General features: G+C 41.0%; 1 protein-coding gene across 1 annotated transcript in view; it reads right to left on the bottom strand.

Annotated features, from left to right (window-relative positions):
* The window catches only part of LOC139151384 (uncharacterized), a 45,320-nt gene extending 37,708 nt beyond the window's left edge, over positions 1-7,612 (bottom strand). Inside the window, exon 1 of the mRNA XM_070724153.1 lies at positions 6,812-7,612. Coding sequence (XP_070580254.1) covers positions 6,812-7,004 — 193 coding nt within the window. The 5' untranslated portion in view covers positions 7,005-7,612. The remainder of the gene's footprint in view (positions 1-6,811) is intronic.
* Positions 7,613-12,226: the final 4,614 nt, after the last annotated feature.

Here is a 12,226-nt window from a genome sequence, read left to right as displayed (position 1 = left end):
GTTGAGTTGGCAAGTCGACTACGGCGTGTTTAGACATGCTTTTGGAGTTAATAAGAAATATGGTTGGCATTAAAATAAAATTTGAGGGGAAAAGTCATAAAAAATTCGAGTTACTGTGTATCTCAATATATATCTTGGGAAGTGGAACAAGAAACAGTATTTGAGGTTAAAATTAGAATCGTGAAAAATCATCAAATGTTACAGCTAAGGCTAAGAGGAGGTCGTCGATCAGAAATTTAGTCAGGTCAGGAAGGGTCACACGTGGGCAAGTTATGCGATATGAATGTTTCAAGTTGTCATTTAACCACGGTATTTCAAATGCCCAGAACAGATGAGAGTGGCTGGCCTCGTTAATTAATCACCGACCCAAATAACAGTCGCTGATGATAGCACTGCCGGCGATGTCAGCCCTCGTCATATAAGCTCATCCGTACCGTCTGGTTCAAAGAGAACAAGTCATCGTTGATGACACAGTCCCCACTTGTTAATGGGTACTTTGATTACATGTCCTAAGAGGATAGAGTCCTCTTCATTAATTGAGACATGCCTAAGTTTTGGCTAAGGACACGAAAAAATTGTAACAAAATGGCTGCCATGCAGCCATATTGGATCATATCAAGAAACAAATTGACATACATATGTATGACATAGGTTAATGTCCTTGTACCAACTTTGAATAAAATCAGTTAAGATATGCCTTAGAGTATTATGGCCCTCGACAGGAAAAAATCGTAATAAAATGGCCGCAAGGCAGCCATATTGGATCGTATCACATAACAAATTGACATGCATATGTATGACATTAGTCAATCTCCTTGTACCAACTTTGAATAAAATCCGTTGAAACATGTCTGAGTTATTGCTCTGTACATGAAAATATCGTAATAAAATGGCTGCCTAGCGGCCATATTGGATCGTATCACATAACAAATTGACGTACATATGTAAGACATAGGTCAATGTCCTTGTACCAACTTTGAATAAAATCGGTTGAGATATGCCTGAGTTATGCCTCTGCATATGAAAAAATCGTAATAAAATGGCCACACAGCAGCCATATTGGATTGTATCACAAAACAAATTGACATGCATATCTATGACATTGGTCAATGTCCTTGTACCAACTTTGAATAAAATCGGTTAAAACATGTCTGAGTTATGGCACTGTATATGAAAATATTGTAATAAAATGGCCGCCTGGCGGCCATATTGGATCGTATCACAAAACAAATCAACATGCATATCTATGACATTGATCAATGTCCTTGTACCAACGTTTGATAAAATCGGTTGAAACATGTCTGAGTTATGGCTCTGTACATGAAAAAATCGTAATAAAATGGCCGCCTGGCGGCATATTGGATTGTATCACAAACAAATGGATGTGCATATCTATGACATTGGTCAATGTCCTTGTACCAACTTTGAATAAAATCGGTTGAAACATGTCTGAGTTATGGCTCTGTACATGGAAAAATCGTAATAAAATGGCCGCCTGGCGGCCATATTGGATTGTATCACACAACAAATTGATGTGCATATCTATGACATTGGTCAATGTCCTTGTACCAACTTTGAATAAAATCGGTTAAAACATGTCTGAGTTATGGCTCTGTACATGAAAAAATCGTAATAAAATGGCCGCCTGGCGGCCATATTGGATCGTATCACAAAACAAATCGACGTGCATCTGTATGACATATGAAGTAATCCTTGTACCAAGTTTGAATGAAATCGCTTCTTGCATCTCTGAGATATCTGCGTGAACGGACGGACGCACACACGCACGCACGCACGCACGGACGCACACACGCACGGACATGACCAAACCTATAAGTCCCCCCGGACGGTGTCCGTGGGGACTAACAAACAAAGAACAGATCTAGACTTGATATATTACATCACTCATCGTGGTGAAAGTGAGCGACATTCTGTATTTGCGATCGAGCGATCAAACAATACACTCAAGAGGTTCGTTCGCCGATGCCCTAAAAGTTATGCCGAAATGCCCATTTTTCAACTTGTCAATACAGCCGGTATTTTGTATGTAATATAAGATATCATTATTGACTATTAATTTTACTCGGGATTATAATTTTTTTTTCCAAAATAATTTTGCAAACTGCACACGACGCCTTTTGTTTACAAACTTCCTGGGTTTACTACTTAGCACGGTGTTTCAACATCCTCCAGGAGGAATATACATGTTTTGCAGGAAGTAATAATAGCTATCAGAAAATACTGGTAGTAATAAATCAAAGATGAATTTACTAATTTTTTTTCCGTTTTTTTTTACCCGTGAAGCTTCCATGCGTCTCGTACGATTCACGCGCGCGTCAGTCGGTCAAATCTGGTCGCTTGTCAACTAAAAAAATACCGCAGGAATACAATAAATAATAGATACCGCTGACGTCGTTAAAGGATCACATATGTTTATACGTGAAACGCGAGTATGTGATACTCACTACGTTGGTCTCGAATCGCCCCATCAGTGCATTTCAGCACGCTGGATTCTGGGCTCTTTCGTTAATGTACAATGACGACGTCAGTGTTGATTTTGATTTTGATTCTAAAATTCTGCCTGTTTTCATAATAGCAGGCTCTTCTGAGTGTAACATTACTTCCTTGTCTACAAATGTCTATGTCAGGGTTTATCATTTTCATAGGAGTCTAGTTTTGTGACAAAAATGTATCGCAATGGAAGCAGATAATGATGCTGTATCTATTGCCATTATACTGAATAGGCCGAGATGTCCTGTCTTTTCCGGATTATGATGCAGAATATTAATTAAGAGAATTATTAAATTTGAAATGCGAAGAACAGACCCTGCAGCTTTTACTATCTGAAATCATAGACCCTCGAGAAAAACGTTTTCCTCGAGGGTCTATGCTGAAATATCACCCAAAAATTATGCAAAAGCTTATAAATGGCGTTTCTATTCCGCAGATAGTCAAATCACACGCACAAATATGAGTGTACGCACGGTCAAGGAACCGTGGTGTACACGCGCACATGATGCAAAACATATTCGGGGTGTGATGGTTTTTTTTGTGAATTTTAATGATTTTATGTTTGAACAGCTATGGATTAATAGCCAACTAAACTATTCCGAAGTGAGGCCTGAGGTCTCGGGGAACAATGATTTCTGAGTAAATTCCCCGACTCAGATAACAGGCGACTAGGTCAGGACATGTCACGTGATATGAGTTCTGGCTGGAAGTAAATCGTCTCATGCTGCTGAACTTCACGGCATTCGCCGTACCAGGACCGTTACAGACGGTCAGCTGACGGTATTTTCTACAGGTGTATAGAGCCAATCCATCTGAAGCAGAGAAAATCTGTGAGTTTAGGGTCACACGTAGGTCGAGGAAATTGATGATAACAAGAGACTTGGCTCCACTCGGAATCGAGTTGTACAGATGTCATCGCGCCCTGAGATTCATAGACGTACGATTTGACAGGGACAAGCTATGTCATGTGCGCATATATCTAGAGTTTCGCATTGCAGACTAAGCCGGGTGTCTGCTCTAAAAGAGCACCGCAATTTACGGGTGGAACATTCTCTTGCGACGGAAAATGTGTCTTATTTCGAGTAAACGATATTATTAAATTTATTTCATAAATAATGTGCAAGCAGTACACCTATCCTGCTTTGACTATTCGATCAATATTTTGCTGCTTCACAGGACAGTGTGCGTGTCGTTTCCAAATGAATCACAAGACATATTATGCCATTTAACAGCATCCTGACTGTACCCTCAAAGGGTATAGTCAGTTTGCCTGTACTGAGAGTGATACATCATGTATGAACGTCACAGCCACAGTTCGGGCCGTACCAACAGAAATTTCATTAGCGATTTCTCCTTGCTCCAGTGAGCGGTGACGTCACATCCAAATCTAAATGGTTAATACACTATGGCCACTGATTCAGCCGCATGTCTCGGCTTACAGAAGGTACAGTTTGGCTGTCTCGCGCGTGAGTTTGCTGTTACGTGCCGACCCCGACTTGCATGACCTTGCGTTTCAACACAAAATTAAAGCGCTTGATTGAGTGGAAAATCACACAAAGGTAAAAATCGTCAGAACGAAGTGGGTGTCATTTATGCTCGGTTGTAAAATCCCGAGCGCGTTGCAAATTAATCCGTGTTATCAATATTCAAGGCGCTCTCCCGGCAGACCCCTACTTGACCTGTAACCATCTTTCACTATTATGCGAACGTAATTAAATCATTTTAAACCTTTTATGCTCAGTTCTCTCTTTCGCTTGATCTTCCTTTCTTTCTTTCGTTTTTTTTTTTAAAAGGTTTCAATCTACTTCGCTGCCCGGCCGGGTTACAACATTCGCCCCACGCGGGACCCGTTTGGCGCGAGTGGCATGTTTTCACAGCTACCGCGACCACAAGGTACATAGGGACACGCGGAGAGCTGCGACCTATGGCGCGACCTTTTTCATCACAGATACAGGGAGCGAGTTAATCTAATCAACCAGACGATGCCGGTATCCCCTTCAATCCATGGCTAAGGGTATCTCACATTAAATCAATTAGATACGCACAAGTACGGTGAAAATTGCAAATTGAAGGAGACGCGCGCTCGCAACCAACGCTATCTCTTCGCAATGTGTTCCTGATCCAAACCAATTTTTTGAGAACCGAAAATTCTATGATAAAACCTAGGCAGAATTATTACATTACAGCTACTCGTCATTTGAGTATTGATAGAATGGAATTCCGCACGATGTCATTATAAATACTACGTGGCGATTGGCAAGGAAAACATCTTTGACTTTCACTATTTGCTTGTCAATACAGCGTCTATATGTGCTAAATGCAATGTTATCGTTTACATTTGAATTCTAGTCCGGACCAGAATTCACTTGTCAACAATAATCATGCAGTCTGATTTGAATAGCTGGATACTGCGCGTCTAGACATGGGTTGGGGAGTAGAACAAGAAATTATGGTTGACATTAAATTCAAAAATAGTGCAAAAGCCATTCAAAGCTAAAATAAGAACCATCCATCGAGCGAATACGGAGTCTGAAGAGAGGGTGTGACCATACGCAGCAAATTTGCCGCGAAATCGCACGCGCACTGAGGTCGCTGCAGAATCACAGGGCATTCACATAAACCGTAGGCTACATATGCTAGAGGGTAAAGGTGAATTACAAGGGGCATGATCCCAATACAAGTATCAAAAATCTTTATAGAATATGTTTCCGATACTATGGATTCCAGAAGTAAAAAAGAATAGTGGGAACACTTTTGCTATTGTAGAGGAGGGGTTGACAACCTGACGGGAGGAGCAAAATGTCGGTAAAATTTCCCTGATCATGACTTGTCGGGATGTTGCTCATCCACGGAAAATGTTGGGGTTTAGAAACACAGGCGGGAATAAGATTACCGGCAACATGCATGTTTTTCTTGTTCACATGAAATCCCTTGGCCTTATCCCATATCTCAAAGTTACAAAATATACAGAGGCAAGTTCATCATACTTGTCAATAACAGCCAAAGCCAGAACCATGTTCTGTCGGGTGGGGGGCATCAGAAACGATGACCAGAACACGTATTTGAGTGCCGAAAATTTGGATAATATTATGGAAAACTGTTGCGCAACCAGATTCGAAAAATATTATGGTTACTTCATTCACAAAGTTTTGATTTGTGCGCTGGTTTCTATTTCTGGTAACTTCTGTCAAATACTATAACACATGTGAGGATGTGAAAGGTCATTTCCTACGATATTGAACGCTCACACACGCAGGATGCGACAGTCGTAGTCTCCGCGCTCGGTAATGGAAGTCACAATCAAACAGGCTTCTGATGACGCTTTCTACTTACGCATATTTTTCCAAAGCATATTTTGGCCTTGACTAAAAGGCTAATGAGATAGCTTATTTCACAAACGTGTGAGATCTCACGCATCGACATACTGGCAGTGTGGTTTATGGAGGTTCCCCTGATGTACACAGACCTTGCTCGTGCGAAAATGACGGTAATTGAGCTTTCAAAGCTGGCACAGAATCATTGTTGTGACAAGCTAGTAAATCCACTGCCTTCCAAATTCCTTCTCTAAATGATAAGCTTTGTTTCGGTTCAAATTAAACTCGCACGAAAATATTCCGCTGACATTTAACCCTGTGATATGAGGTGTTTATAGTTCCCACTTGATGACTTAATTTCTACCATGATGTTCGTCTCACGCCCTGTACATACGGCGTCGATATAACGCTCATGTTATCGATGACGATATAGGCCTATGCTATCGAATATCACTCTTCTAGAGTGTAAATTTTCTGGCCCAAACGTTGTTGATTTGGCCTGGGCTGAAACTTATATTACACAGAACTCGAGTGCTTGGGCTTTGAAACCTGCACCTGCGTACGTGATCATACGATGTATGTATAAAGGGACCGGCGTTTCAACTTCACGTTTCCCATCTAGCAATATGGACCTGACGACATCACCTAACCTTTTTAAAATATTTGAGAATACAGATACAATTTACTGTGGCAACCACGGCCAGATGAGGAACTGAAATTGCTCTGGATGTGTTGCACCCCCTCCCCCGTCCGCTAAATGCAGCAGTTAGCTGTTCAAATAAAATGCATTTATATAGTGAACCATTGCAGAGTACGACGTGACAATGTAGCCACCAATTTGTTTGCATTTATTTTATGTCGGGTTCAAGAGGGCTTCAGGCCACCAGGGTCATGTACTGTACATTTCACTGCGCCTGAAAAAGGAACACGTCAACAGGTTATCTTGTATAATGCGATTTTTCCCCATGTGGTTTAACTTTCCCTACCTTGTTCCGCGGTGCTGATCAGTCCGTCTGGGTCACAAACCCATGTAGTATTGACGTCAGCGTTGGGGCGTCCACACTTCTGCGGCCAAAGCTGTGGGTTCGGGTAATTGTCCGCCAACCAACCCTTGCTTGCGACCGACGTGATCGCAGTCAACCACAGAGCGAGTACTTGCAAGCCAACTCTGTGGGCCATACAGTCAACAATGGCGGAGTGACAGGGGAATAAAAGCTCAACTATTAATACAACTACTACTACAACTACTACCGCCGCGACAGAATTGCCGTTTGTCCGTCCATCGAAGCATCGGGGATCGCTGACAACCGCTCGGTCGATGCAGGCGGCGCGTGACGCAGCGTTCACGTATATATCTACACTATCCAAGTCTGGGTGCTCAACGCACGAGCCGTTAACGAACTGGTTGACAATAAACCGAGACAAGGTTAAATGCGATGGGTTCTATAAATAACGTGTTCGGCGTTATGGTCGGCCGTTAATACAGCTTTCCAGCTCGTCGCGGTAACTCACTGTGGATCGCCGACGTCTTTGAACAGACAACGCCATCACCTGTTCACATCATCGTCATCGGAGTATACAGATACTTTCGCTACAGTGTCTGTGATCTAACAGCGTGTGACGTAGGAAGCTTCAAATCGCTTTCCCGCTTCTTTTACACGTCTGAGAAATGGAAAGATCTCTCCAACTGTATGTGCGTATCATATCAGGCGGGCGACACAGCAGCGTACCGAACTTTGACCCCGCGCAATGGGATATCCGTATCATCCGCGTACAGTCACGTCAGTAACAAACAAAACACGCCTATTTCACATTCAAATGCCACTTCTCAAAAATAAGTAGAGTTTACATATGAAACAATCAAATTTAAATCATATCGAAAATTAAGCCATTGTACAAAAATGTTTCTTTACACTGCCACAGATACCCATCTTTGTCATCAAGAGATCTTTCCCGTGCACTTATCATGTAATTTATTATAGGGTCAAAAACTAGATAAATGGTTGTATGTATGTATGTATGTATGTATGTATGTATGTATGTATGTATGTATGTGTGTGTGTGTGTGTGTGTGTGTGTGTGTGCACGTAGATGCGTAGGTTTAGGTAGGCTATATGTTTTTGTATACAGCTGAATATATCCGAGAGTACATCCATATGTGCACGGCCCGTGATTTCCAAACCTTCTGGTGCTGATCCTCAGCAAATCTCCATTCGTCAATCCGGTAAGCCCACAAAGTGAATATTTTTGACATGAGTGGGTGAACCGCGCATCGTAACAGAAATAGAAGAACCAAAACTAGCATGACCGGAGCAAATATTTGCCAGCGGCGAGTTGCCGAGTTCAAGGGAGGCGCACGTTCAATCAACAGGTTACGCGATGATGCGTACTGCCCTATCAGAGAGTACGCATGCCAAGAAGAGACGCAGATGTTCGTTAGGAATTCTCCGAGATATCATGAGCGTATCGGGTTAATTTTATCAGCGTCAGACGATAGTCCAGACTTGTTTTCATTCCGCGTTTTATCTTTGCCATAACTCCCCCGTACTCAACGCATGCAATCGACGTCTCGTCTTGTGTAACAGTGGCGTATTGATGTGTTTATGGGTCGAGCAAATTGCTGAACGATGCTTATCCCGTAACAGATACCGGAATTTAGGAAATCACAGGGAATTCTGTAATTGTTGTACTTAATTTCCAACCGTTTAGATAAACACTTTCTGAACTCTCTTGTTACGTATCGTAGGAATTTGCTTCGATCTAACCGAGAAAATTACATTTGAGAATGGCTGTCTCAGACTATAGTCACTCGGTAACACAGCATGCCCTATTCATCTCGCAAGGTAAAGTGCAGTCCGCCCACGCATTCGTCTGAAGAAGTACCTGGCTTAGATTTAGCTCGGTCATAATAAGAGTCATGGTGCACAGACGAGAGAGAGAGAGAGAGAGAGAGAGAGAGAGAGAGAGAGAGAGACAGAGACAGAGAGAGAGAGACAGAGACAGAGAGAGACAGAGAGACAGAGACAGAGAGGAGGGAGGGAGAGAAACTATTCACTACTTCAGTGTGCGACATAACTAGAGAGACAGAGACAGAGGGAGAGTTTATATTTCAATTTATTAAAAACTGTGAATTGGCAGAAATCTGAAAGATTTTGCTTGGAAGAACTGTGTTTTCATGGCCCACTCAGATCAACGAGAATATACTTGATTCCGAGAACCTTTTTACATCCAACTCGTTAGGCGCGCATTAAGCAAGGAAGGTTGCCAGGTCAGATTTATCAAAAATTCTCTATTTGCTCAGTGCATTCTGACACAGAACAACAATACGAACAGAATACCAATGAATTCACTTGCTTGTAAGCCAGCAATATTCTACTGGAATAAAATACAGCAGTATTAAGATGAAACATGCCAGGAATAGTCCATCGTAATTCCATAGATCATGTTGATCTTATGTTTTGGCCTTTGGGGGCGCTACATATTTCCAATGAGCGACTGAATTCAAGTGGATACCCATCTTCGCTTGCCAAGGTCTCTCGTCTGGGCAGCTGGATGCTTCCCGAAAACAGTTTAGTTAGTGGGAAGTAACGGACCCATACGAGCGGACGATGGTCGATTCCATGCACACACGGCCCCTCTGATGCACACAACGACAAAGAGAAAGGAGCGAGGCTATCCAAAATGATATGCTAAACTAAATTTCGTTGCAATGAAGTGACAGCGGCTTTCATCAGTGAAAATGTAGAAATCCACTCACAATTCGCTATTTAAGAAAATAATGTACCCAGTCCAGGCCCATAATGGGCGAAAGTAATTTTTGCATGACAGTTTACAAGAGTCCTATTTAGGCAAGGAGGGGGTACATTATTGTTATCATTTTATAATGTTGGCAATGCCAGTGAGTTTATAGACGTAGGTAACATCTGAAGCTACCATGCTGGATGATCTGATACATTGTTTGTAATAATCTGATGGGATGACGCCACACTATTCACTGGTATGGACAAAACTGTCATAAAGGTAATTATTCAGATTCTTCGATTAACAGAAGACCCTGTCATTGACCTTGTTACAGTTTCAGACATTGAATGTGGCATACTTGGTATATTACCCAGGGTGCAGTAAATACGCCAAAAACTGTCCCCATCAGCTTTCGTACTCAACTAATGCTACACTAGAAAGTTACGCAGTGCCCCACCGCACTCCCTCTGTCAATAAATAATCAAGGGTAAACGGATGACAACTGATACAGGAGTGTGGATAGAAGCTCGAGCTATTGAAGTGGGCTCTTTGTCTGCTATTATCACGCCAATGGCAAGTTATATTCATATAATCCAGGCCCTTCATGGTTTCAGTCAGCTACTGGTCCACTAATCCCGGTCATTGAGGGTAACTACATACCACTAGAACGCCTTGCTTTTGCATGGAATCAAATCAGCTTTTTAAAGTCAATTTAAGCTCAAGCAGTTGAGGTATTTTTGATCGTTATTTCGTTGCTGAGAAAATCTTCAATAATCAGAACTGCTAAACCAGGTATCTCTTGATATTTCCGATCTTTGCTCTCGGTTGAAAAAAGTGGTTTTAGTATATTTCTTCACTTAGATCCCCTGTCAAAGACCGTGACAGCAACTCAAGTCGTCGTTTCATTTGTCTAAGGGTTCAATATTTATAGGAATGTATGTATGTATGTATGTATGTATGTATGTATGTATGTATGTATGTATGTATGTATGTATGTATGTATGTATGTATGTATGTATGTATGTATGTATGTATGTATGTATGTATGTATGTTTGCATGCATGCATGCATGTATGCTTGCATGCATGCATGCATGGTTGGTGGATTGACGGATGGATCAAGGGAGGGAGGGGGGATGCAGTGGAGAGATTGTATTCGTTTAATGTAGTTCAAACATGCTAACTCGCGAGTCATGCTGGGAGTGGAGTGAACAGTAATCCCGCTAGTCTTGGCGTCAAGCATTCTTGATCAATGTGCCGAGTCACGACGCGGTGATAGCATTAGAGTTCCGATTACCTGTGAATGCAATATTACCGTCGTTCATCATTCTGAGATAAACGGATTTCTGTTATCTTTGTGACTAAGCAACGAATGATCCAAGCCCTTGTGCAGCGTCGCCGCTCGACGAAGTTTGAAATCCCACACAAATGGGAAGACACTAGTATCAGAAAAGAGTTTAACAAACTGTAATACTTATTATCCCTGTACAATGAGTCGATGCTCAGAGCGCTCATAGAACCAGATATGAACTGAAAATGCTCACGTGTTTCATACAGTTATGTGTAAATTTGAACCTTTGCCACATGTTTGCAACTTCATTGAAAGTATTATGATCAACATAATGAACAATAATCACCGCTGATTAATTCTCAAAGGTCATGAAGTATACAAATATGTAATTAGCTGAAATAAAAATATTAAAGTTCTTTGACTGCTGTCATTTATATAGCAAGTGTAATTACCGTTGGCCAAGTCCTTCAAGCCATATATGCCGAGCTGTGAAAGCTCATTAGATATGCAAATTGTAAATTAGCTGACATGAAAATGTGAAATGACTTTCGATATTGTTTTAACCAGGTATAATCATCAATGTTGTCATGTTTTGCCAACTTTGATCAAGTAAATCCCAGTATATATCCCTAATAAGCAAAGTTCATTAAATATGTAAATTAGGAATTGACTTAAGTAAAAATGCTTAATGATTGTCAATAATGTTGTATCATGGTATCTGCAATATATGTAGCAAGTTTGTCAACTTTGGTCAAGTCAATTCAGATATATATCTCTAATTAGGAAAGTTCATTAAACATGCAAATTAGGAATTTGCTGAAGAGAAAATGATTAATGACTTTCAATAATATTGTATTACAGTGTCTGAAATGTACATAGCAAGTTACATCAATTTTGATCAAGTCAATTCAGATGAATATCCCTAAGTATGAAAATTCATTTAATATGCAAATTAGGAACTGGCTGAAGTAAAAATAGCGTCAATGACACTGTAGCTCCCATCCTGGACTATTTAGTGTTTGTTCTCTGGTCAGATATTTGAACATGTGTGAAAGGGATAAAGTGCATGAAGTGAAAATACTTAAATGAAATGTACTGGAGACAGTGAAATATGTTTAATGTAATTATTCAGAATATAAAATGGAAAAAATACAGAATTAGATATATCGAATACTGTGATACAACCATTAACTCAACAAGTCATTTACAATGACATAGTCCCCACTTGTAATAGGAGTACTAGTCTTGATGGGGCAGGAAAATGTGTTCATTAAGAAGTATCATTGGAGTGCATATGTTGAGCTCTATGGGCACATAGGTCTATGTCGTTGTTCCCAATTTGAAACACATGAGGCATGTCTAAGTTACGG

The sequence above is a fragment of the Ptychodera flava genome, chromosome 15, assembly GCF_041260155.1.
Source record: "Ptychodera flava strain L36383 chromosome 15, AS_Pfla_20210202, whole genome shotgun sequence".
Classification (NCBI taxonomy): domain Eukaryota; kingdom Metazoa; phylum Hemichordata; class Enteropneusta; family Ptychoderidae; genus Ptychodera; species Ptychodera flava.
This window is presented reverse-complemented; position numbering and strand designations above follow the sequence as displayed.